A 25,279-nucleotide genomic window follows, 5' to 3' on the forward strand; every position below is an offset into this window, starting at 1 on the left:
AAGGTTTTGATTTTACATTAATAACTTATTTCTAAGAATATGCACCTCAACGCAAGTGAGAATAATGAAAATTAAAATGTCTGCAGGAGTTGGAACAATTTACTTCGATTTTCACTATTTTTTTCTCTAATTATTCAAAGAAAAATACCCTTAAAATATGATATCATCTCACGAATTGATTCATATAATTTATGGACTTGGTGTTGACGGCAAGTGGAGGCGCCTCCTGAGAGGGAACAATTTTCTGTCCGGCGTGCGTATCTCGGAGAAGGAGAGAGGAAGGCAACGGAAATGAACACCTCCTGCTGGCAAAGTACGTCGCAGTGAGAATGGAGTGGACTGAGCCTGGGAATGAGCAGCATCTGATGTGGCGCACAGGGCTTTTTAATAGTAAGCGATTCCATGTTCCACGTTCCGCGATCTCTTATCTCAGTCTTTGCAATTTCAGTGTTCATGCAGTGAATGGAAGGAGCGACCGTATTTTCGGTGAAACATTTTAGAAAGACCGAGTGCATCATCTTCCATTACGGTGCCAGTGTGGCCACTGGGTGACACGATACGTGACTTGAATTCACTCACTGGGTTTGCGTAAGAGCAAGATTTCTTAGTGCTTCGTTTAAGATCAGATGGCATAAATACTTCGAACGTCAGACCTATGCAAGAGTTATCGTTGTCGGTGCGGAGGGGGGAGGGGGAAGGAGTGGGGGCAGAGAGGGGGTCTCGAGGAAAACTGCGGACAGAGTGGGTGGGAGGCGGCAGCCCAGTCCATGACAAGAGGCGAGTCTCGCTGCCGACCACCACTGCACTGGCTGCCGCGGCGCCCGACGTGTCTGGTGAGTCTCCACGTACTCCTTCCATCAACGTACGGTAGGTAGATACTGTGCGTGTAACTTCCCTCAATCTCCTGTTCTCAGTGTTGTCCACACTTAAAAGCGGCGGGTATGAAAATGGGGAAAACTAAAGTGAGACCGAGATGTTTCTCTCTTTTCTAAATTACTTTCCGCGACCTGTAGCGCGACAGTTCTTATTAAGAACTCCCGTATTGGCTAACGTTAGCTTTGAAAGTTACTTACTATTGCTTCTTACAGCTCAATTTATGTATTGGTGCTACTAGCAGTGGTTCTTGAACGAAAGTTGCTTTTATGTAAACTTGTCGGATCCAAATGACAACTGAAGCAGGCGAGAGTTCCGGAATGAAACTCTCACTCTACAGCGGAGTGTGCGCTGATATGAAACTTCCTGGGAGATCAAAACTGTCTGCTTAATCGAGACTCGAATTCGGTACCTTTGCCTTTCGCGGGCAAGTTGGAAGGTAGGAGACGAGGTACTGACGGAAGTGAAGCTGTAAGGAGGGGTCGTGAGTCGTGTTTAGGTAGCTCAGTCGGTAGAGCACTTGAAAGTCAAAGGTCCGAGTTCGAGTCTCGGTCCAGCACACAGTTTTAATCTGCAGGGACGTTCCAGAAATAAACCTATTGCTGCTTTCTTGGGTTTGTTACCACTTTGCATAAGTAACCAGCCTTGCTATGGCAGAGATTGACATGGTAGTACGTCGATCACACATGTTAACCAGGCTTTTGTTTTCTCCACACATTCGCCACCCACAAAATTAGTAGAAATTGGCCCTTAGCTCAGGTACTGGGTACGATCTTGGTAACAGCAGTTATAGCTGCATGGTATGCTACTTAGCGACTACGATAGATCGACCATTATCTGTAGAAGGCAAGGAAGGACTGAAAACTGAATGTTGATAAACTGAGGAACGAATGCGGTAATATGCCCACATGAGTGTGTTGCACTATGTCCAGAACATTCCTGATCACCCTGCCATGCATGTGTTGAACACGTATGTAAGAATACTTAGCATTTGTGTGTTGTAGTAATGGTATTAGTAGTAGTAGTAGTAGTAATAGTAATAGTCTTTAATTAGTAGATCACTTTTTACAGGTATACTGGACACGTCTTGATATTACAATTTAGGAACAATAAATTACTGTAAGTCACATAAAGAGATATTTGCAGGCTTATAGGTCTAGAATGGCAAGAGTGCGACAAATAGTTAGCTGTGACCTTATAGTAGGAATAAACCTAGCATTTACCGGATATGATTTACGGATACCACGAAAATCTAAATTAGATGAGTAGGTGAAGAGTAGAGCATCCACCCTCCCGAATACAAGGCCAGTCTGTTTATGACAGTGCTACCTCATTCGGTTTATTTCTTGCGTACAGTACTTCAAGTGGCAGGGAGCTAGGTTGGAGGGGTAAGGTGCTGGTGCCCAAATGAAACTGTCTATTACACAATACGAATTCATCAAACAAACTCGATACCTTGAAAAATTACAGAGGTCCGTGATTAATGAATTTTGCATGTTATATGAGCCACAGCCTATGAAACGTTAACAAAATTTAACTGTATTTATACTCTAAGGCCGCCTAGCAACACTACTCACACTTCACAGATCAACAACAGCGGTTGCTTCGAACTTAACACCGAGTGACGCATTCAGTTAAATTCAAACAGAATGAAATAATAGGTCAAAAAATGAAAGAATCAATAAGTGAAATTAAATGTATATCAGGCTTGTAGTCAAACAAATTCTTAGTACACTAACCAATGGCAAAAGGTTTACTAGTTACATAGACAACAAAACCAAATATCTTCATGAACAATATGGAGACGCTCTATACAAGCAAAATCTGAAATAAGAGCTGCTTATAATTATTAAGTTTTCCAACACAATTGTTCAAGAAATCTGACATGATTTAAAATTTACAGTCCTCGCTCCGAGAGACAGTTTGAAGTTACAAATCAGTACCGAAAATCATGATAAGCCACTCAGTTCAAACCGGCGACCTATTGGCTCAATCTATTATTTAACACATCAAACGGGCACACTAAAAGGCGCCTAGTCTCCACAGTAATTAATCTTGCACCCAGAACACAAGGAAACAGTGTGCTAATGTAGAGATTAAGATAGTGGACCAAAAATTATACCTGTTGTAACACGCGCCAGCACTGTGTGGAACAAATTTTTACGCTCTCTCGGATTCAGCAACTTAGGTGACCAAACATCCGCCCCAAGGTAATGGTCTACTTTGGTTCTTTTAAAACAACTTCGTCGTAACTGAAACGTGTTGTTGTTGTGGTCATCAGTACAAAGATTGGTCTGCTGCAGCTCTCCATGCTACTCTATCCCGTGCAAGGTTCTTCATCTCCAAGTATCTACTGCATCTAGTTGTGCCACAAATTCCTCTTCTCCCCAATTGTATTGAGTACTTCCTCATTAGTTACATGATGTACCCATCTAATCTTCAGCATTCTTCTGTAGGACCGCATTTCGAAAGCTTCTATTCTCTGTTTGTGTAAACTATTTATCGTCCATGTTTCGCTTCCATACATGGCTACACTTCATACAAATACTTTCAGAAAAGTCTTCCTAACACTTAAATTTATACTTGATGTTAACAGATTTCTCTTCTTCACAAAGGCTTTCCTTTCCATTGCCAGTCTACATTTTATATCCTCTCTACTTCGACCATCATCAGTTATTTTGCTACCCAAATAGCAAAACTCCTTTACTACTTTAAGTGTCTCATTTCCTACTATACTTCCCTCAGCATCACGTCATTTAATTAAACTACATTCCATTATCCTCGTTTTGTTTTACTTGATGTTCATCCTATATCATCCTTTGAGGACACTGTCCATTCAGTCCAACTGCTCTTGCAGGTCCTCTGCTGACTCCGACAGAATTACAATGTTATCAGCAAACGTCAAAGTTTTTATTTCTTCTCCATGGTTTTTAATTCCTACTCCAAATTTATCTTTTGTTTTCTTTACTGCTTGCTCAATGGAACATTGGGGATAGGCTACAACCCTGTCTCACTTCTTTCCCAACCACTCCTTGCCTTTCATGCCCCTCAACTCTTATAACTGCTAACTGGTTTCTTCAAAAATTGTAAATAGCCTTTCGCTCCCAGTATTTGACAACTGCTACCATCAGAATTTGAAAGAGACTTCCAGTCAACATTGTCAAAAGCTTTCTCTACGTCTACAAATGCTAGGAACGTAGGTTTACCTTTCCTTAGTGTAAGATAAATCATTGGGTCAGAATTGCCTCACGAGTTCCAACATTTCTACGGAATCCTAAGTGATTTCCCCCGAGGTCGGCTTAACCAGTTTTTCCATTCGTCTGTAAAGAGTTCGTGTCAGTATTTTGCAGCCATGAAATATTAAACTGATAGTTCCGTTATTTTGACACGTGTCAGCACCTGCTTTCTTTGGGATTGGAATGGAATTATTACATTCCTTTTGAAGTCTGAAGGTTCCTCACGTGTCTCATACATTTTGCTCACCAGATGGTAGAGTCTTGTCAGGGCTGGCTCACCCAAGGCTGTCAGTAGTTCTAATGCCATGTTGTGTACTCCAGGGGCCTTGATTCGAAGTAGGTTTTTCAGTGCTCTGTCAAGTTCTTCATGCAGTATCATATCTCCCATTTCATATTCACTTACGTCCTCTTCCATTTCCGTAATAATGCCCTCAAGTACATCGCCCTTGTGGAGACCCTCTACATAGTCTCGCCACCTCTCGACCTTGCCTTCTTTGCTTAGAATTGATTTCGATTTGAGCTCTTGATATTCATTTAGATTCACCTTTTCTCCAAAGGTCTCTTTAATTTTCCTGTAGGCGGTATCTATCTTACCCCTAGTAATGTATACCTCTAAATTCTCTCATTTGTCCTGTAGCCATCACTGCGTAGCCATTTCTCACTTCCTGTTCTGGTGTTAGTAACTTGCTTATTCTGTATAAGAAATAGTAGTAAATAATTATAGTGATACTGTCACTGTTAATTGGTAATATTTACTGGCAAAATAAAACCTAACACTAGATTGCGTACTTACAGCTATCCTGTGTGGCCGTTTTTCAGTACGACTTAAAAAGAGAGAAGGATTATTAATTGATCACCGATGCGTCGGTTCTCGATTGTGTTCAGGAGACGTACTGATTGATTACGCCAAGGGGTTTTCTTAATTGACCTTTTGACCTGGATTGCCTTCACGCTATCAGAATCTTCGATTAAAATACCTAAGGGACCTATGTGAATATAAAAATAGAAATGAAAGCAAATTAGTCGAATTTTGTAAGAGAAAGATTAACAGATCGGAAGTTGAACACATTAGTAGTCTCCCAAATACAATCGAGACACTGCGATAAAGAGCGAACCTGTACAAAGCAAATATACGATTTGAACATCATTTTTGGTTAGTGAAAAAAAAAAAAATAAGAAGAAAATTACTCCATCGTAAAATATTAATATATCTTGAACAAATTGGCTTTAAACTTCTAGACACTGACAAGTACAGAATAAGTACATGGGTTACAGCTGATATTTATTTTGTACATGGTGCAGTCCAACAATTGCTGCTTTGTCAGTCCGTTCCTTCTTCACCCGAGCTACCGAGACGTTTCTTCGTTGTTTCACATAATTTTTACATAAGATAAAAATACAGCTGGTAGCAATGCTATGTAGTACGTCTTAACATGTCAGCGACCAAAAGTACCAGAGTAATGAACTCTCTAGAATATTGCTTAACAAATGATAGATTGTTCTGTCTTCTGTTTCGCTGCTTCTTGTATCAAGCGCTGCGGCAATAATTTTAAATATCTGCGCCCATCGGGTCATAGTGTTTCTTTAGAGTATTTAAACCCAGGACACGCGTCTTGGAATAGGCGCACGTTACAAAAATATTTCATCTCTTTACTCTCGCGCTGTGATGCTCAGCATCTTTATGACAAATACATCATTTGCAAAGTATCTGAAGTCCATTAATATTACATTGCTTTCCGAGTGAGGAGCGATGACTCAAAAAAAAAAAAAAGGCTCAAATGGCTCTGAGCACTATCGGACTTAACTTCTGAGGTCACCAGTCCCCTAGAACTTAGAACTACTTAAACCTAACTAACCTAAGGACATCACACACATCCATGCCCGAGGCAGGATTCGAACCTGTGACCGTAGCGGTCGCGCGGTTCCACATTGTAGCGCCTAGAACCGCTCGGCTACCCCGGGCCGGCGCGATGACTCAGTCAGGATCATCGCGACTCACGCGTAGTTGTAATATTATTGCTTTCATCAATCAAATTAGGATTACTTGCTAGAATTCTTTACAATAGATTTCATATATGGCATTAGGCAAAGTGGTTGACATAAAGAATAACAGGTAAATATATTCGTAGGACTGAAATTGGTGGTAAATTGTTCATGGAGTAATTACATGACTATTGAGCCGGACTCGTTCTAATGTATTATACAAGGATAACAGATGTTCATTTCTCGGTAAGAGACAATGAAATTAGGCTAAAAATACACATACATAGATACATTATACATGGCATAATAAATATTAAAAAATAACAAAGAAATAAATAATTTGACTTAGCAGGAAGTCTGGGAGCAGTGTGCACTCTTGGAAAAAATATTACAAAGAACTGACATTCTTGTTATACAGTGACATTTACAGAGCCAGCCGGGGTGGCGGAGCGGTTCTAGGCGCTTACAGTCTGGAACCGCGCGACCGCTACAGTCGCAGGTTCGAATCCTGCCTCGGGCATGGATGTGTGTGATGTCTTTAGGTTAGTTAGGTTTAAGTAGTTCTCAGTTCTAGGGGTCTGATGACTTCGGAAGTTAAGTCCTGTAGTGCTCAGAGCCATTTGAACCATTTACAGGAATATTTCTGTCGTGGTCTGGACGTAGATTTCTTGCGCTAAACTCTTAGCACTTTACTGATTTATGGCTTTCATGCCATGCAAAAAAAAAAAAAAAATGTTTTACTGCGCTTTGGGTAGGTATGACTTGCACTGGGAGTGGTAGAACTTCAGGTATAAATGGCAGCACTACACTTGAGTGAGGGAAATTGATTGCACTTTCATAGTGGAGGAAACGTAGGGCATCCGTTTCACTGTGGAGGTTGAAGTGTTTGTCTGGATATGATGGTGCGTTGGAAATTTGTCGTGGATCAGGAACTGGAAGACTGGTTCTGCAACGTGTTGAGCCGTTTGGTGGCGGTCTCTGTTTCACTTGATGCATGTTCGAGCTTCCAATCATGTTCTCGTACATGAAAAATACAGAGAAAATCTGTATTAGAATGTCCTTATTTACTAATAACTTAGTCTAAAAGAAAGTGGATTAGGTAAGGATAACAATAATGTTTATGTACATAAGGTCTCATTCTCTTAGGAGTGCTTAGTTATCGTATTTATATATTTTTCTGGTTTTATTTGGGTCGACAAGTTTTCGTCATTACTTGGCCTGGTCTACAAGTCCGGTAGCAATTGTCAAAGTCGAGTTTGAGGCATTTCAGATTAGTGTCTTGATGATTTTATAAGGTATATAAGTGCTTAACTCATGGTTTTATCAGATTTTATATTGAAAGTATTTCAAACACATTTGGAGTCCGCGATCGTTGTGCAAAGGAAACTAGATTGTTGAGCGCAGTGTACTCTGTGTTACGTCCGTTTGTCATAGTCACGTGATAGTAACTTGAAGGCTTCACAGCACTAGCAGCAGTGTTCCGAGAGGGGCAGAACGTTTGGTGCCTACTAGCCGTGTCGTGAGTTTTTACAGTTTTTCATCGACTCGGAATTACGGAAGCAGTCAGATGCGGCAACTCCAGTAGCTGTGTCGAAGAATGTGTCTGTGGAAAGGCGTACAATACCGGTTGCGATAAGTACAACACTTGTTCACTTGCACAGTTCGGTTTTCTACATAGTGGTTTCGTGGTGCAAGTACTTATAACATTAATTCACACATGGGATTCCACACGTGTCCGTGGAGTTATCACCTTTTGAGTTCACACGTTATTATTATTTCGTCTGCACATGTATTCGGTCGTCATGTTAAAGTGCACACGCACAAGTTTTATACGTGTCCGTTTATTACTTGTCTATAGTCGGTTCACACGCAGCAGCATATACGTGTCCATTAATTGATGACTGCATTATTGCTACAAAGTGGAGTTGTTGTTGTTGTTGTGGTCTTCAGTCCTGAGACTGGTTTGATGCAGTTCTCCATGCTACTCTGTCCTGTGCAAGCTTCTTCATCTCCCAGTACCGACGGCACCCTACATCCTTCTCAATCTGCTTGGTGTATTCGTCTCTTGGTCTCCCTCTACGATTTTTACCCTCCACGCTGCCCTCCAATACAAATTGGTGATCCCTTGATGCCTCAGAACATGTTCTACCAACCGATCCCTTCTTCTAGTCAAGTTGTGCCACAAACTTCTCTTCTCTCCAATCCTATTCAATACTTCCTCATTAGTTATGTGATCTACCTACGTAATCTTCAGCATTCTTCTGCAGCACCATGTTTCAAGAGCTTCTATTCTCTTCCTGTCCAAAATATTTATCGTCCATGTTTCACTTCCATACATGGCTACACTCCATACAAATACTTTCAGAAACGACTTCCTGACACTTAAATCTATACTCGGTGTTATCAAATTTCTCTTCTTCACAAAGGCTTTCCTTGCCATTGCCATTCTACATTTTATATCCTCTCTACTTCAACCATCATCAGTTATTTTGCTCCCGAAATAGCAAAACTCCTTTACTACTTTAAGTGTATCATTTCTTACTATAATACCCTCAGCATCCCCCGACTTAATTCGACCACATTCCTTTATCCTCGTTTTGCGTTTGTTGATGTTCATCTTATATCCTCCCTTCAAGACACTATCCATTCCGTTCAACTGCTCTTCCAAGTCCTTTGCTGTCTCTGACAGAATTACAATGTCATCGGCGAACCTCAAAGTTTTTATTTCTTCTCCATGGATTTTAATTCCTACTCCGAATTTTTCTTTTGTTTCCTTCACTGCTTGCTCAATATACAGATTGAATAACATCGGGGAAAGGCTACTAACCTTTCTCACTCCCTTCCCTACCACTGCCTCCCTTTCATGTCCCTCGACTCTTATAACTGCCGTCTGGTTTCTGTACAAATTGTAAATAGCCTTTCGCTCCCTGTATTTTACCCCTGCCACCTTTAGAATTTGAAAGAGAGTATTCCAGTCAACATTGTCAAATGCTTTCTCTAAGTCTATAACTGCTAGAAACGTAGGTTTGCCTTTCCTTAATCTACCTTATAAGATAAGTCGTAGGGTCAATATCGACTCAGGGGGTTCCAATGTTTTTACGGAGTCCAAACTGATCTTCCCCGAGGTCGGCTTCTACTAGTTTTTCCATTCGTCTGTAAAGAACTCGCGTTAGTACTTTCCAGCAGTGACTTATTAATCTGATAGTTCGGTAATTTTCACATCTGTCAACACCTGCTTTCTCTGGGATTGGAATTATTACATTCTTCTTGAAGTCTGAGGGTATTTCATCTGTCTCATATATCTTGCTCACCAGATGGTAGAGTTTCGTCAGGACTGGCTCTCCCAAGGCTGTCAGTAGTTCTAAGGGATTGTTGTCTACTCCTGGGGTCTTGTTTCGACTCAGGTCTTTCGGTGCTCTGGCAAACTCTTCACACAGAATCGTATCTTCGATTTCATCTTCATCTACATCCTGTTCCATTTCCATAATATTATCCTCAAGTACAATGCCCTTGTATAGACCCTCTATATACTCCTTCCACCTTTCTGCTTTCCCTTCTATCCTTAGAACTGGGTTTCCATCTGAGCTCTTGATATTCATACAAGTAGTTCTCTTTCCTCCAAAGGTCTCTTTCATTTTCCTGTAGGCGGTATCTATCTTACCCCCCCCCCCCCCCCTCCCCGAGAGATCAGCCTCTACATCCTTACATTTGTCCTCTAGCCATGTCTGCTTAGCCATTTTGCACTTCCTGTCAATCTCATTTTTGAGACGTTTGTATTCCTTTTTGCCTGCTTCATTTATTGCATTTTTATATTTTCTCCCTTCATCAATTAAATTCAATATTTCTTCTGTTACCCAAGGATTTTTACTAGCCCTCGTCTTTTTACCTACTTGATCCTCTTCTACCTTCACTACTTCATCCCTCAAAGCTACCCATTCTTATTCTGCTGTATTTCTTTCCCCCATTCCTGCCAATTGTTCCCTTATGGTCTCCCTGAAACTCGGTAAAACCTCTGGTTCTTTCAGTTTATCCAGGTCCCATCTCCTTAAAATCCCACCTTTTTGCAGTTTCTTCAGTTTTAATCTACAGTTCATGACTAATAGATTGTGGTCAGAGTCCACATCTGCCCCTGTAAATGTCTTACAATTTGAAACCTGCTTCCTAAATCTCTGTCTTACCATTATATAATCTGTCAGAAACCGATCAGTGTATCCAGGCTTCTTCCATGTATACAACCTTCTTTTATGATTCTTGAACCAAGTGTTAGCTATGATCAAGTTGTGCTCTGTGCAAAATTCTACCAGGCGGCTTCCTCTTTCATTTCTTACCCCCAATCCATAGTCACCTACTACCGAATTAACATTCGGCATACATGTTATGTCTAAATATTATTTACAAAGGAAAAATAATCTCTATGACTACAAGGCCTGACGAAAAAAAGTGTCTCTTATTCATAGTTCGTGCTTCCAAAGTACTTTAGGTTTAGGGCATACACCTTGTTCGAAAACTTGTTACTCTTCTCTTTTTACAATAATTACTCTTTTCTCAAGTTCAGCTCTTATTTTTTCTGTGTTAATTACGTCGTTTGTTTGAAGACATAGTCATTATGCCTTCGCTTATGGGATGAAGAGCTCATGTTCAAGTTTCCATTAGGGAAATTGGGAAGCTTAGTGTTCTCTGTCGTGCAGTTGCACATAACAAACCTTAATTGAATTCGCGGTTCGCGGAGAATATGCATATTCTGTCAACAACTAAAGTGTCACGACCATCCATACGTACAGTCTGTACGTATCAAGCTTGCTGTCAGTCTGTAAAATTCACTTCTCTACTAGATAAGGTAGGAAGATAAGGATACTGATTAGAGGAAAACAGAATAGACTTTTATGGGGTGAAAAGATCTTAAGTCAAACTTTTAATGATGTATGAAATGATGAGCGTAACATAAATTGTGCCTTATCACGCTAGTTTTCCATGATAAGCAGTTAGCGTAATTAAATCGATATAGTAGTCTCAGTATCGTCCGATCCAGCTCTCCAAACATTTCTCTATACATATCTAAAATTACTTATACCATGCATTAGCAGTGAACAGTGTCTGATAGCTATCTTCTGTTCTGGGTACCGTAAAATTGGGTTCCCAAAAAAAAATTTTAAAAATACATAAAAAAATACTTCTGGTACTAAATTATTTTACTTATAATTGATCTTTGTAAGTATTTCAGCTGCACTCTGCCGTAAAATTCCTACGAGCGTTTACGGTTTTCTCGGTACTGTAATAAGAGTAATTGAGTTGAACACTTCTTTCCTGCTACCTGGATCGTTATTGATTTATTTGATACGTATATACTAAGCTGCGGTCTGTATCAACTGCTTTTCACAGGTGGTCTCATAAAAATTGCTGTCAAACACTCCTTATACATAACAAAACATTTCCCTCCTAAGAATAAGCGACCTTAATCAACTTTTATTTACGAGATATCATTCTGGTCCGAATGATCACTTTAATTTATTTCACTCAAGAGGAGAGAGCTTTGTTATACTTAAAACTGACGCCGTAGCGTGCTCTGTCTTCCACGCTCACACCGGCCAGGCTGCATACGAACAGCATCGAAGGCAGGATGAATACGCTGTTCCAGTGTCTCCACATCTGGCTACTTGTGCACGATACTTCTTGAGCTCGCCCTATAACCAGAAATCGCACGGGTTGAGATGCGGTGAATGAGCAGGCCATGCAACTGGACCACCTTATCCAATTCATCAACCAGGGAAGACACCATTGAGATGCGTCTGGACGTTAACGGCAAAGTGTAGCAGCCACATAACCATTAGAATCATCAATAGCACTTCTTCCAGAAAGACGCCCGCAAGAAGTGCCGATAGTTCAGGCCTATTAGGCGATGTGGCACTTAGCACGTCCCTCCTATATTATTTGTTTTTCAGCTCTTTGGATGTGGCTGCTCATGGCTCAATTAACTTAAAACTTACATCTAACGCAAATCTTGCTCTCCTACAATAAATCTATTTCATTTCAGGCACACACATAAATAACTTCTCTTGTGGAGGCAGGTGGACAGGGTGTTAGTCCTGTGCAATATTCTTATGTACACTTATATATATATATATATATACACTCCTGGAAATTGAAATAAGAACACCGTGAATTCATTGTCCCAGGAAGGGGAAACTTTATTGACACATTCCTGGGGTCAGATACATCACATGATCACACTGACAGAACCACAGGCACATAGACACAGGCAACAGAGCATGCACAATGTCGGCACTAGTACAGTGTATATCCACCTTTCGCAGCAATTCAGGCTGCTATTCTCCCATGGAGACGATCGTAGAGATGCTGGATGTAGTCCTGTGGAACGACTTGCCATGCCATTTCCACCTGGCGCCTCAGTTGGACCAGCGTTCGTGCTGGACGTGCAGACCGCGTGAGACGACGCTTCATCCAGTCCCAAACATGCTCAATGGGGGACAGATCCGGAGATCTTGCTGGCCAGGGTAGTTGACTTACTCCTTCTAGAGCACGTTGGGTGGCACGGGATACATGCGGACGTGCATTGTCCTGTTGGAACAGCAAGTTCCCTTGCCGGTCTAGGAATGGTAGAACGATGGGTTCGATGACGGTTTGGATGTACCGTGCACTATTCAGTTTCCCCTCGACGATCACCAGTGGTGTACGGCCAGTGTAGGAGATCGCTCCCCACACCATGATGCCGGGTGTTGGCCCTGTGTGCCTCGGTCGTATGCAGTCCTGATTGTGGCGCTCACCTGCACGGCGCCAAACACGCATACGACCATCATTGGCACCAAGGCAGAAGCGACTCTCATCGCTGAAGACGACACGTCTCCATTCGTCCCTCCATTCACGCCTGTCGCGACACCACTGGAGGCGGGCTGCACGATGTTGGGGCGTGAGCGGAAGACGGCCTAACGGTGTGCGGGACCGTAGCCCAGCTCCATGGAGACGGTTGCGAATGGTCCTCGCCGATACCCCAGGAGCAACAGTGTCCCTAATTTGCTGGGAAGTGGCGGTGCGGTCCCCTACGGCACTGCGTAGGATCCTACGGTCTTGGCGTGCATCCGTGCGTCGCTGCGGTCCGGTCCCAGGTCGACGGGCACGTGCACCTTCCGCCGACCACTGGCGACAACATCGATGTACTGTGGAGACCTCACGCCCCACGTGTTGAGCAATTCGGCGGTACGTCCACCAGGCCTCCCGCATGCCCACTATACGCCCTCGCTCAAAGTCCGTCAACTGCACATACGGTTCACGTCCACGCTGTCGCGGCATGCTACCAGTGTTAAAGACTGCGATGGAGCTCCGTATGCCACGGCAAACTGGCTGACACTGACGGCGGCGGTGCACAAATGCTGCGCAGCTAGCGCCATTCGACGGCCAACACCGCGGTTCCTGGTGTGTCCGCTGTGCCGTGCGTGTGATCATTGCTTGTACAGCCCTCTCGCAGTGTCCGGAGCAAGTATGGTGGGTCTGACACACCGGTGTCAATGTGTTCTTTTTTCCATTTCCAGGAGTGTATATATATATTCAGTCTGCGTGATGAAACAATCCTTTTATTCATCCAGACACAGGGTCAGCTAATAGATAGCAACCAATGTGCGGCTTTCTTAGTATAATAAATGGTCCTTCATACAAGTACTGCCACTGGCGATTCTTATGATAAGTTAAAAATGGTTTGAAGTCGGTCTTTAAAAGCACTCGTTCATTTACATGATACGATAAGACTTTGGTAATGTGTTTGTCATGCGCCTTTTTTCTTAGGTTGGCATGAGTGATTAAAGATATGAGAGCTTGTCTTAACTTGTCGTCTAATGTTACTTCAGGGTGTCGTAATTTTGTTCCGCAGCTTCCCTGTGGAGGCATAAAGAAGCTGCTACTAGTTTTCCGACATAGGTGGAGTTGAAATGTCAGTTAATTTTACTTTAGTAGTAGGCTCAAAACTTGCGTTCGTATACCATACGAAATGTGCATCACTTAATTGCGTGTCATTTGACATTGCGTTTGATGCTTGGTTCGCCTCCATGTAAAAAATTGTCAGGTTTCCTTGGCTATTGTGACTGGCGGTGTTAGAAAAACATGCAACGGATTGTCCTGATTATTATTCCTGAACTGTTGGTTGAGTTGGTGAGAAAGTGTCGCATTTTGAGGCTGCAAAGAATTCTTTTGATGTGGGAGAGTGAAGTGACTTGGCTGACTATACTGTTGTGGCCCGTTATTATTGTTCCATTTCTTTCCCTTGGGACGCTTTCCATTACATTTCCAGTAGTTCGGATGCTTGTAATTACAGTTGTGATTTATTGGTGAGTTACCGTATTGTCGCTGTGTGTTTTGATAAATCAGTTTGTATCTATTCTGGTTTGGATATTTGCTATGTAGTTTTTCATTGCGGCAGTTGAAATTATTAAGACTGCTGTAACGCTGAGCGTTTGGTTGTCCCCTGTTATGCTGGTACGACATTCCGTTGACACAGTTTGCTACGTGCTGTTGCGAAGCGTGTGGTCCATTATTGTAATTATTCCGCGCACTCGCACGCACGTCCTCATAGATCATATCCAAATTGTCAATTTAAATGGAATTTTGCCTCGTCACTAAGCTCTAAGTGTGGAAGAGAACTGTCATTCTCCATCTTTCCGGGAACTAAATTACAGAACTCCACACGTTGTCGTTTGTTACCTTCTCGAAAAGCTTGCCGTAGCAGAATTTTGTACGGTTTCGTGTGTAAACGTCTACGCAACACACGCCAGGACGGACTTCGGGGACACGTTGAGCTGTCGTGCTGTGCGACGAACGGATCGCTGCGGACTCCTTGTGAAACTATGGCGGATGCGCTCGACATCTTCGTCAGACACTCGGGGACGGCCCGGCGATTTGCCCTTACCCACACAACTTGTTTCTTGGGATTGTTCATCCCATTGTCTAACGATCTGTGCTATAGGATGTTCCACACGAAAATCGCGCTGAACGGTTATTACTGACCCGCAGTGCGCAAAACTTTGAACACTAAGCGCTTTCTGTTGTCCCGACACCATTTTTACTGGAACTGAAACGGGCGCACACTGCTGCTGACTGGCTGAAATGGTGTAAAACTCGGGCCTGCTCTTTCCACAAGTAAGTTGTTCATACACATACGTCAAATAACATAACAGTCACGATAGTTTTGAAATCGGATGACGCACTTTGATTCACCCTATGTTTCTTGGAGCACAGTTCCCGCCAGCACCACACTCGGAAGCACACGCTGGCGTGTCTCTAGCCGCCTGAGGCTCGTCTAGCCGGCTAACGCCCGTGCTGTAGGCGAGACACAGCCCCGTCCTTCTCTCCCTCTGCATACCAGATCACCACGTATTGACATACACTATGGTTTCACTTGAAAAAGTCAAGTTGATCCCTGTCTCCTGCAATTAATACGAGTATCACAATGGACTATACGTCGCTCATACAGCGGTTTCTCGCAATTAATAGGGTGCAAACATTATAACGATCTCTTAAACTGTTTCGACAGTATTTGCCTTAAACAGTGCAGCTGATAAGCCAGTATACATGGTGGTTCCTGAACATACTCAAATATTTCAATATGTTATCCTACAAGTAAAAATAAAGAAAAAGTTCATATAAACATCGGTCCGCAAATGTTTAGTTACGAAGTTACGGCTAATAAAGGATTTTGCCTGAAATTTAGCAACTTCACTAGTACGAAGCCATCGCAAAACTGTACGAGGTTAAAGTAAAGCATGTTTTCCATTTACTTCGTCGTCATTGATATGATGAATCTGATAAAATATTTTCCCAGCACGTCTAACTGACGAGACGTACTTACAATTCCTTCAAGAAGAAAACCCCGCTTGCTCGAAGATGTTCCACTTGCTACGCGATTTCAAATGTGTTTCCAACGTGACGGCGCGCCTCCTCATTTCGCCAACCCGTCACTACACATTTAAATGAACATTTTCGCCATAAATGGATTGGTCGAGGTGCTACACGTCTGTGGCCACTCAGATCGCCCGATTTAACACCAATGCATTTTTTTGTATGCAGATGGGTGAAAGACATAGTTTATGAGGAAAAAGTCAATACGCGTGAGGCATTACTTGCTAGCGTTGTGAATGCAATAGGCAAAATTAAGAACAACTTGTAAGTAGGCTGTTTATGTTTTCTCTATGTAAGTAGGCTGTTTATGTTTTCTCTATGTAAGTAGGCTGTTAGGCTGTTTAGGTTTTTTTATTGGTAACGCCACCTGTGTATGAAAATCACTGGCTGTGCTGTGTGCAGTCTGTGGCTGCTTTGCATTGTTGTAATACTCGCCATTGTAGTGTTGGGCAGCGGCAGCTGGATGTGAACAGCGCGTAGCGTTGCGCAGTTGGAGGTGAGCCGCCAGCAGTGGTGGATGTGGGGAGAGAGATGGCGGAGATTTGTAATTTGTCATGAACTGCTATATTTATATATGATGATATCAAGGTAAATACATTGTTTGTTCTCTATTAATATCTTTCATTTGCTAACTATCCCTATCAGTAGTTAGTGCCTTCCATAGTTTGAATCTTTTATTTAGCTGGCAGTAGTGGCGCTCGCTGTATTGCAGTAGCTTGAGCAGCGAAGATTTTTGTGAGGTAAGTGATTTGTGAAAGGTATAGTTTAATGTTAGTCAGGACCATTCTTTTGTAGGGAATTTTGAAAGTCAGATTGCGTTGCGCTAAAAATATTGTGTGTCAGTTTAAGCACAGTCGTGTATAATTGTTCAAAGGGGACGTGTCATATGTCGACCCTTAGCCTAGGATACCTCACTGGAATCTTCTGATTTTTCTTGTAGTTTGTGTAATTAGTGTAGATTTTGTTTATTGCTAGCGCGTAATTGTAGAGAGAATTTCCTTTGTAGTTGCAGTCTTTCATTGTTGTACAGTAAAACAGTTGTGGCATGCATGTAGATTTGCACCAAGTATTTCGCAGCTGCAATTAACTAGATATTATTTTCAGTGTTATGTTAATGTGTTCTCTTATTTTTGCTCTTCAAATTGTGCTTTTCTGTGTTGTCGTGTGAAATATTGTGACAATAATGGCGTGTGAAAAACGTAATACTAGGCTCCAAAGTAAACTGAGAAATGACAGTGAAAATGAAAGCAGTGTGTTAGCGCCACCGAGTAATGAATTAACTGATGTTCAAAGTAGTAATTTGGTAATTGTGCGTAGGGAAATGGAGCGGGCTGCAAACAATGGTATAGACAGTGAACAGGGAAGCATTATCGATCGATCGGTCGGCAACAGCTCGCCTCAGGAATCCGAAATGACAGGACACAATTTCGCAAATACTGTAGATTCAGGTTTTGGGTTATCACCGTTTTCTTAAATAAGTCAAGACGCATTTTCTGCTTGTCAAAATGTGAATGTTGCCGGTGCAAATGCACTGCCGAAAAGCGGAGAGAAACAGATTCCAGACACTAATACATTATTATTGCAATTAATGCAACAAATGGAACAAAATCAGAGACAAATGGGACAAAATCTTCAAAAGCTAGACACAATGGAACAAAATCAGAGACAAACACAGTAAAAGCTTCAAAAGTTAGACACCACACTTGAAAAAACACGTGAAGGTTTAACTACTGAGTTACATAACATTGAATCGAAATGTCAAAAAGTCTGTAATGACGTAATAACACAAATTTGTGAGCATTTTCAACCTATTTTTTCGCGGCATGAAAATGTATTACAGAATCACGAAGCAGCCATAAAAGAACTGCAAACCATTGTTCATGAAAATCACGACACCTTGCAAGCTAAAATTGACTCAGTTGCATCTACCGATTCGGTTACGCAACTTGCAAAAACTCAGGAAAACTTAAAGGACACAGTAGATACTCTGAAATTTGGTTCAGAAAAACATACAGAGGAAATAATTTCGCTATCGGATAAAGTAGCTGAACTTTCAGATCAGTTCACTAACTTATCTACAAAGGTAGATGATGATCTGAATAACACAACACCTGTAGCCTTCACTGACACAGAAGAGTATGAACAAATTAGAAAATTCAAACAGAATCAAAATCAAATTAATACACAGTACAAAAGAGAAATCCGGGAAGTACAAGATCAGCTGACACAAGTAATTCAAGAATTACGTATTTCAGAGGATACTCGCGCCCCAATACGGGAAGAGGGACATAGAAATACGGAACAACCACAAAATAATAACACAGGACACTTCGGAAATTATGAAAGAAATTGGCAAGGCGCATTAATCTGAATTTTCCAGTCTTGTCAAATATTTTGAAGACATGTTGCATAAGAATCAGTATCTTTCAAACCCATACAGCCCCTCAGAACTCATTCGCATTTGCTTACTTAAATTGCCTGAACATTTACGACATATTATTTTAGCAGGACGTTGCAAAGATGACATTGAAGCTTTTCAGGGACTGTTACAAGAATTAGAAATTGACACAGACAGTCACTGGATGCGAAAACAGGAAAACAATCACTTCAGGTCACATACGTCACAATTCCGTGATGACAGAAACAATAACTGGACACGAAAAGGCTATTCTTACAACGCAAATCGTGACCAAAACAGACACCACCCATATGACAACCGCTGGCAGAGTAATAATAGTTACAGAGAAAGATCGCATTTCCGTAGTAATGACTATGACAGAGATAACCATAGAAACAGAAATATGGAAACCAAAACAATTATTATCAAGGGAGACAAAATAACTTCAGACGCAACAGTTCAGCGCCCAGTTACGATTCCGGGAGAAATTCTCCACCACATGACCGACAAACAAGAAACTATGTAAACTACCGACAAAACGACAGGCGTGAATTTCATCAGAACTGGCGAGCTTTAAACAGAGCTGGGCCCTCTCGGCAAGGCGAATTTGTAGAAGTTAGGTCTCCTAATCCCAATAACGACGCGCGCCAACAAAGAGACAGACAATGACTCGCACAGCAGGCAGCTGCGTGCGGCCGCTGGCTCAGGGAAAAATAACAAAGACGCTAGCCTTGAGAAAAGATTTAGCATTCTTTACCGATGTAAACAACATGATAATTGCTTTGAAGTTGAAAGTCTGCGTACTAGGAAGAGTAAAGGATTGCACCACACTTCACATGTAAAACCGCTTACTGAGAGATAATCTGCTTTTTAACTTTGTCTTTGCCATATAACTTTTCACTTCACATTTCTAGTATGCTTTGTCAGACTTAAGAAACTGTTAACATGCAACAATGTTTGAAGTTAAATATCCAGACAAGAACCAAGAGAACTTATTGAAACAGAAATGACGAATGCATTGTTATAGTGAACAGACGTCACAGTGTTATTGTGTGTGTACATTCTTGCTTGTTAGTTGCACGATTATGGAACGACTATAAGGCTCACATACTTAGAACATTTACCAGTACTGCTAATGAGATTTTAATGCAACATTTTGGTTTCCTTGAAAATACATTCTGGGTTTAAAGTACTTTCTGTGAGATACCAGACGACACAGTGGTTAGTTTATGTGACAACTACACGGTTTTATCACGACGCTACTAATGAGTGAAAATTTACAATGTTGCTTTTGCAGTGTTTCTGTTTTATATCTGCACAGTTTTCTATTTTATTCTGGAAAGTAAAACAGGTTTTAGTAGTAACTTTTGTAGTATAGCTACAATGAGACTGCCTTTTCCATAGCACAACAATACGTTACAGTACAGTACTTTCTTCATCACGGCAATAAGCGTAATAACTATGATATCTATACGCAAAGCATTTCACTTTTGTGTATTATGAGGTAAGTACATTGACTTCTGCAGAACTTAGCTTTCGGAGGACGATAACTACGACACTTCCACACAGATTATGTTGCTACAAGACGCACATTTAGCGCTACAGTACACGTATTTGAGTGATTAATTTTGTACTTAAAACATTTATTTTTAAAGATTTTTTGAATTACAAAGAAAGTTTTCCGTGATACATTTCATTCCATTGCTGTAATCTGTAACACCTGAGGGTATAATTACATTAATCCTCAGGGGGGTACACGCCTACTTTGTGTACCATGTGTTTGGCAACCACAAGGAACCCTAGCTAATATGGTATTTGCTTATACAACTTTACACATCGGTACCATATTTCTCTAACACACAAATTACACAGCTATCTGATCATTTAACTGAGAGATAAACATTTTTTTTACTACATCAGTGACACATGTTTACGCAATACACAGTTGGGTAATTTCACACTTATGAAACTGTATTTTGTCTGTACTTTGTAAACTGTTCATATTTTTTCGGAATCATTGTGATACTATGAGAGCTTTGAATGATATATTTGGTATGAGATCATGATTTTTAAAGTACGTTTGAGGCAGATGACACTTTTGACATGAGCAGAGAATTTTTTTAATTATTGGAGGAAGCTACGACGATTTTGAGATTTGACTGAGGTGTTGTGATGTTATTTTTACGACGACGATGTGTATTATGCTGCTGAGGTATGTTTATGATTAATAGGCTGAGGCTATATGAGTTATTTGATTATGCTTCATATTTATAATGACGAAATATTGACGAGTGTCGATGGATACGTATATGTGTAATAAGGTAAGGAGTAATGAATAGTGGGTAGGGACTCTTGACTTGTGAAACGGGATGTTGGAAACCAAGAAACGTACCTTAAGAGTTATGAAATGTGTGACTGTTCACAATGCTGACCAATATTTTTTTTGGACACTTATATTTATAGGGTTTTGTTTCTACAGATTTGCAACGCTAATTCTTGACCTGTGAAATATTTTTATATGAGACTGCCACTGTAGCGGAAACTGTTGTCGTAAATATTTCCGTACGAAAGGTAAGTGACCACCTGCACGTAATGCGTCGCGGGCACCCAGCTGTGTCAGACGCCTGGAGAAAAAGTCATTAGCGCGTGCCTTTCAGAGCACAGGAAGAAAAAAAAAAAGAAAAAAGGGAGGCCATTATCCTGGCCATTGTCATTCCTTTAGAGAAAGCATCGCAAATCCGACACGCTGATTACTTGGAAACATATCGTACTTTCTGATATTTACTGAAATGCCTAATGAAATGAAGAGAAATATTTTTACATCTGCACTTTCTACGAGAGTTGAGAGAATTTCTACTAACTTATGAAATGTCACATGACTATTGAATGATATTTTTATGCTTTGTTTTGCGTAATTGCTTATTTCATTTGATATCTGGTTTCCAGCTGTGTTGCAGCATTGCTTTTATAAAATGAAATGCATTTGCTAATGTGAACACTTTCTGTCAACAGATCTATTAAATAATTATTTTATGATCCACATTCTTTAAAAACAAGGAGCACTTGGAAAGGAAAGAACAATAAGAAGGAACTAGTAACAGTAACACATAATTTTCTTTTCAAGTACATGGTAATATTTCTTTTTACAATCAGTTGTTGTGGTGCACCACTTTAATTACATAGATATTAAGATGTGAATATACATTTCCCTTATCTGTGTTGTTGTCTTTAGTGTACTATTTTTTCTGCTTGTGCGTTTGTCATGGTTAGATATAAGTTATTACATTTACTGCTGCTGGCTTTGCCGTTTTGCATTCTTTTTATTGCTGTTTGTATTAATTGTTTTGTGCTGCTGCATTGCCTCGTCCCTTAGTTTAGCATCTGAGCTCTGTAGATTTAAGTTAGCTTAAAAGGGGGTAGCCTCTAAGAGAATGAGTTGCGATGAATTGGAAGAAATGCATTGAGAAAACAGGTTTAGGTAGGATTTTCTTGGAAATAAATGTTGAGGTAAGAAATGTGTGAACATATAAATACAGAAAGCATGCTTAGATAGAATTTTTTTGGTGGAAACAAAGGATGAAATAAGAGGAGAGATATATGAAGTTTTGGGTTGGACTGCAGTACCACATGTTACACTGAAAACAAACCCTGTCCTTTCCCTTTTGTGTTATCCCACTATGTGTTTGTGTACCCTTGTGTATTTGTTTTCTTCCTGTCTCTGTGTAGTTTCATAGAATTTTTTCTTCTTTTAATATTAAGCTACATTCACTATGATGAGGAATACTGTTATCCTCGAATATAATTGGCATTAATAATATGTTATTTACTTTGTAAAGATGTTAGATATTATTAATTCCGTTCTGTTTAATGCTCATGTGTGAAGTTGATGTTTCGAAAGTTATTCTGATCTTTTATGTATGTACTCATGTCATAATTCCTGTAACACTGATGTATATGTCTATTTCTATTCTTTTGTAACGCCTGTTTTACTACAAATGTTATCTGTATTGTTATGTTCTTTAATGATGTATTTTGTACCTTTGTAATTGTATTCTCATGTTATAATATTGTAATTGACACCAGTTCATCAAATTAAGTAACTTGTAAGCATTCCTTTCACTGCACACATTCCTGTTGGTCATAGTATATGGACAATATGTGAGAAGTAGGGACTGTTAGTGTTTGCACGTGTGTTACTAATTCTGCAAGGGACTGGATAACAGCATTGCTGGTTCTAAGGACAATTCCAAAAACTCTGTGAGTGCACAAGTGGTGGTTTATGGACTTGCTATATTATCCGCAAGACTCTTCAATGGTGATTGTGCACCTGCACAGTCACAACAGATGGCTGCTGGCCATCTCTACAAGGACTACAGTGGGTCTGCATCTTTGATGGCCCACCATTACCATCATCTCTACAAGGACTACAGTGGGTCTGCATCTTTGATGGTCCACCATTACCATTATCTCTACAAGGACTACAGTGGGTCTGCATCTTTGATGGCCCACCATTACCATCATCTCTACAAGGACTACAGTGGGTCTGCATCTTTGATGGTCCACCATTACCATTATCTCTACAAGGACTACAGTGGGTCTGCATCTTTGATGGCCCACCATTACCATTATCTCTACAAGGACTACAGTGGGTCTGCACCTCTGGTGGCCCACCAATACCGTAATCTCTACCAGGACTACAGTGGGTCTGCTCTGTGATGACCTACCTACCAATACTCTTCAAAATTTCGACTGACTCTGCTGTGGGTTTGCTCTGTTGTGGCCCATTACCTGTCTGCATGTCGAGAGTCAGCACTGTCTTTCCATTGGAAGGACAACACTACTTCTTCAAGACTGCATGGAAATCCACTACTTCCGTGTGCATTTTCTTTTACTGCTCAGACTTTGAGACAAACACTGCTATTCTCCTGTTATGTGCGATTAGGACTGTCTTTATGGACTGTGAGACAATTTTAGCTTTTGACCAACATTGTATCAGTAAGTGTGTGCATTTGATATCTTTGTTATTGTAATTATGAAAAATTTTATCAAATCATTATTGGCCACTGCCGAAAAATATTTTGTAAAATTTTTTGTGGGGAGCATGGGGGCTATGTAAGTAGGCTGTTTATGTTTTCTCTATGTAAGTAGGCTGTTTATGTTTTCTCTATGTAAGTAGGCTGTTAGGCTGTTTAGGTTTTTTTATTGGTAACGCCACCTCTGTATGAAAATCACTGGCTGTGCTGTGTGCAGTCTGTGGCTGCTTTGCATTGTTGTAATACTCGCCATTGTAGTGTTGGGCAGCGGCAGCTGGATGTGAACAGCGCGTAGCGTTGCGCAGTTGGAGGTGAGCCGCCAGCAGTGGTGGATGTGGGGAGAGAGATGGCGGAGATTTGTAATTTGTCATGAACTGCTATATTTATATATGATGATATCAAGGTAAATACATTGTTTGTTCTCTATTAATATCTTTCATTTGCTAACTATCCCTATCAGTAGTTAGTGCCTTCCATAGTTTGAATCTTTTATTTAGCTGGCAGTAGTGGCGCTCGCTGTATTGCAGTAGCTTGAGCAGCGAAGATTTTTGTGAGGTAAGTGATTTGTGAAAGGTATAGTTTAATGTTAGTCAGGGCCATTCTTTTGTAGGGAATTTTGAAAGTCAGATTGCGTTGCGCTAAAAATATTGTGTGTCAGTTTAAGCACAGTCATGTATAATTGTTCAAAGGGGACGTTTCAAACTCTGTGGAACTGAAACGAGCAACAAAATCAGTTCATACATGTGTAGCCAAATTCATTGAACTCAGTGGACACGTTTTTGAACATTTATTGTGAATGTATTGTGAAATTGTATGCCCACTGTACAACTTCCTTAACACTGAGCTTTGTTTTATCCGCTGTAACATGAATTCACGTGTAATATGGTATTAATAAAAGCAGATTATCTGACACATTCATACAGTTTCAGTTAAAGTTATTAGCATCATTATTTCATAATTAAATTCTCTACAACTTCTGCTGAAATCTTTGTGCAGTCGCCTCAAATTTAAAAAACAAATTGGGCCAAGTAATAAATTAAAAATTTTACGAAGTTACTTCTTTGCTTCACTGGATGTTCTGAAAAACTACTGCAGATACACGCCTGGAGCATCCTTTATTAGTTTCACCAGATGAATAACAACATATTAAATGAAAATCGTGCTTTACTGTAACCTCGTACAGTTTTGCGATGGCTTCATATTACCGAAGTTGGATCATTTCAGGCAAAATATTTTACTAGCCGTAACTCCGTAGATGAACATTTGCGGACCTGTGTTCACACGAACTTTTTTCTTTAGTTTTACTTGTAGAATAACAAATTAAAACATTTGCATACCTTCGTGAATCACCCTCTATATTCGGAACAATGGAGTGGCATCCATCTTGTGAAATGGTGTAATTCAGATTAATTTACGTTTCTTTATTTACTATACAGGTAGCTGCAAAAAAAAGAGCGTTTTGTAATTACACTTTTTCGTAACATTTCAGGTTCTTCAGCAGACTGCAAGTTCGGTGAAGTTGTTTTGAGGGAAAAGTTTTTTACTTGTCCCGACACCTGCGACCTTCGTGATGTTCCGCAGAAACGCTTGTTGGTTCATCCGCATTTTTGTGGCGGTGGTCATATGTAGTGGCTACAGTCGCCCAGTTTCCGTTACAGGTAAAAATTATTGTTTTTTCAATTCCTATGAGGCTGGGTATGATAATGGACAGCAATTTTTTGTGAAGTAATGAAGTAAATGTTTAAGTTTTGCACTGAGATCTTTATGAATTTATTTTCCGGGATTGTATAAGAAGTCAGCGGACATAGTGTAACAGCCGACAACTCAGGTAAGTCTGTTTCATCCGTTACTCATGG

General features: G+C 40.6%; 1 protein-coding gene across 1 annotated transcript in view; it reads left to right on the top strand.

Annotated features, from left to right (window-relative positions):
- The first annotated feature begins 655 nt into the window (after nt 1-655).
- Nucleotides 656-25,279, top strand: part of LOC124553313 (60 kDa lysophospholipase-like) — a 117,577-nt gene continuing 92,953 nt past the window's right edge. The window contains exon 1 of the mRNA XM_047127191.1: nt 656-833. Within this exon, the coding sequence (XP_046983147.1) occupies nt 656-833 (178 nt within the window). The remainder of the gene's footprint in view (nt 834-25,279) is intronic.

The sequence above is a fragment of the Schistocerca americana genome, chromosome 11, assembly GCF_021461395.2.
Source record: "Schistocerca americana isolate TAMUIC-IGC-003095 chromosome 11, iqSchAmer2.1, whole genome shotgun sequence".
Taxonomy (NCBI): Eukaryota; Metazoa; Arthropoda; class Insecta; order Orthoptera; family Acrididae; genus Schistocerca; species Schistocerca americana.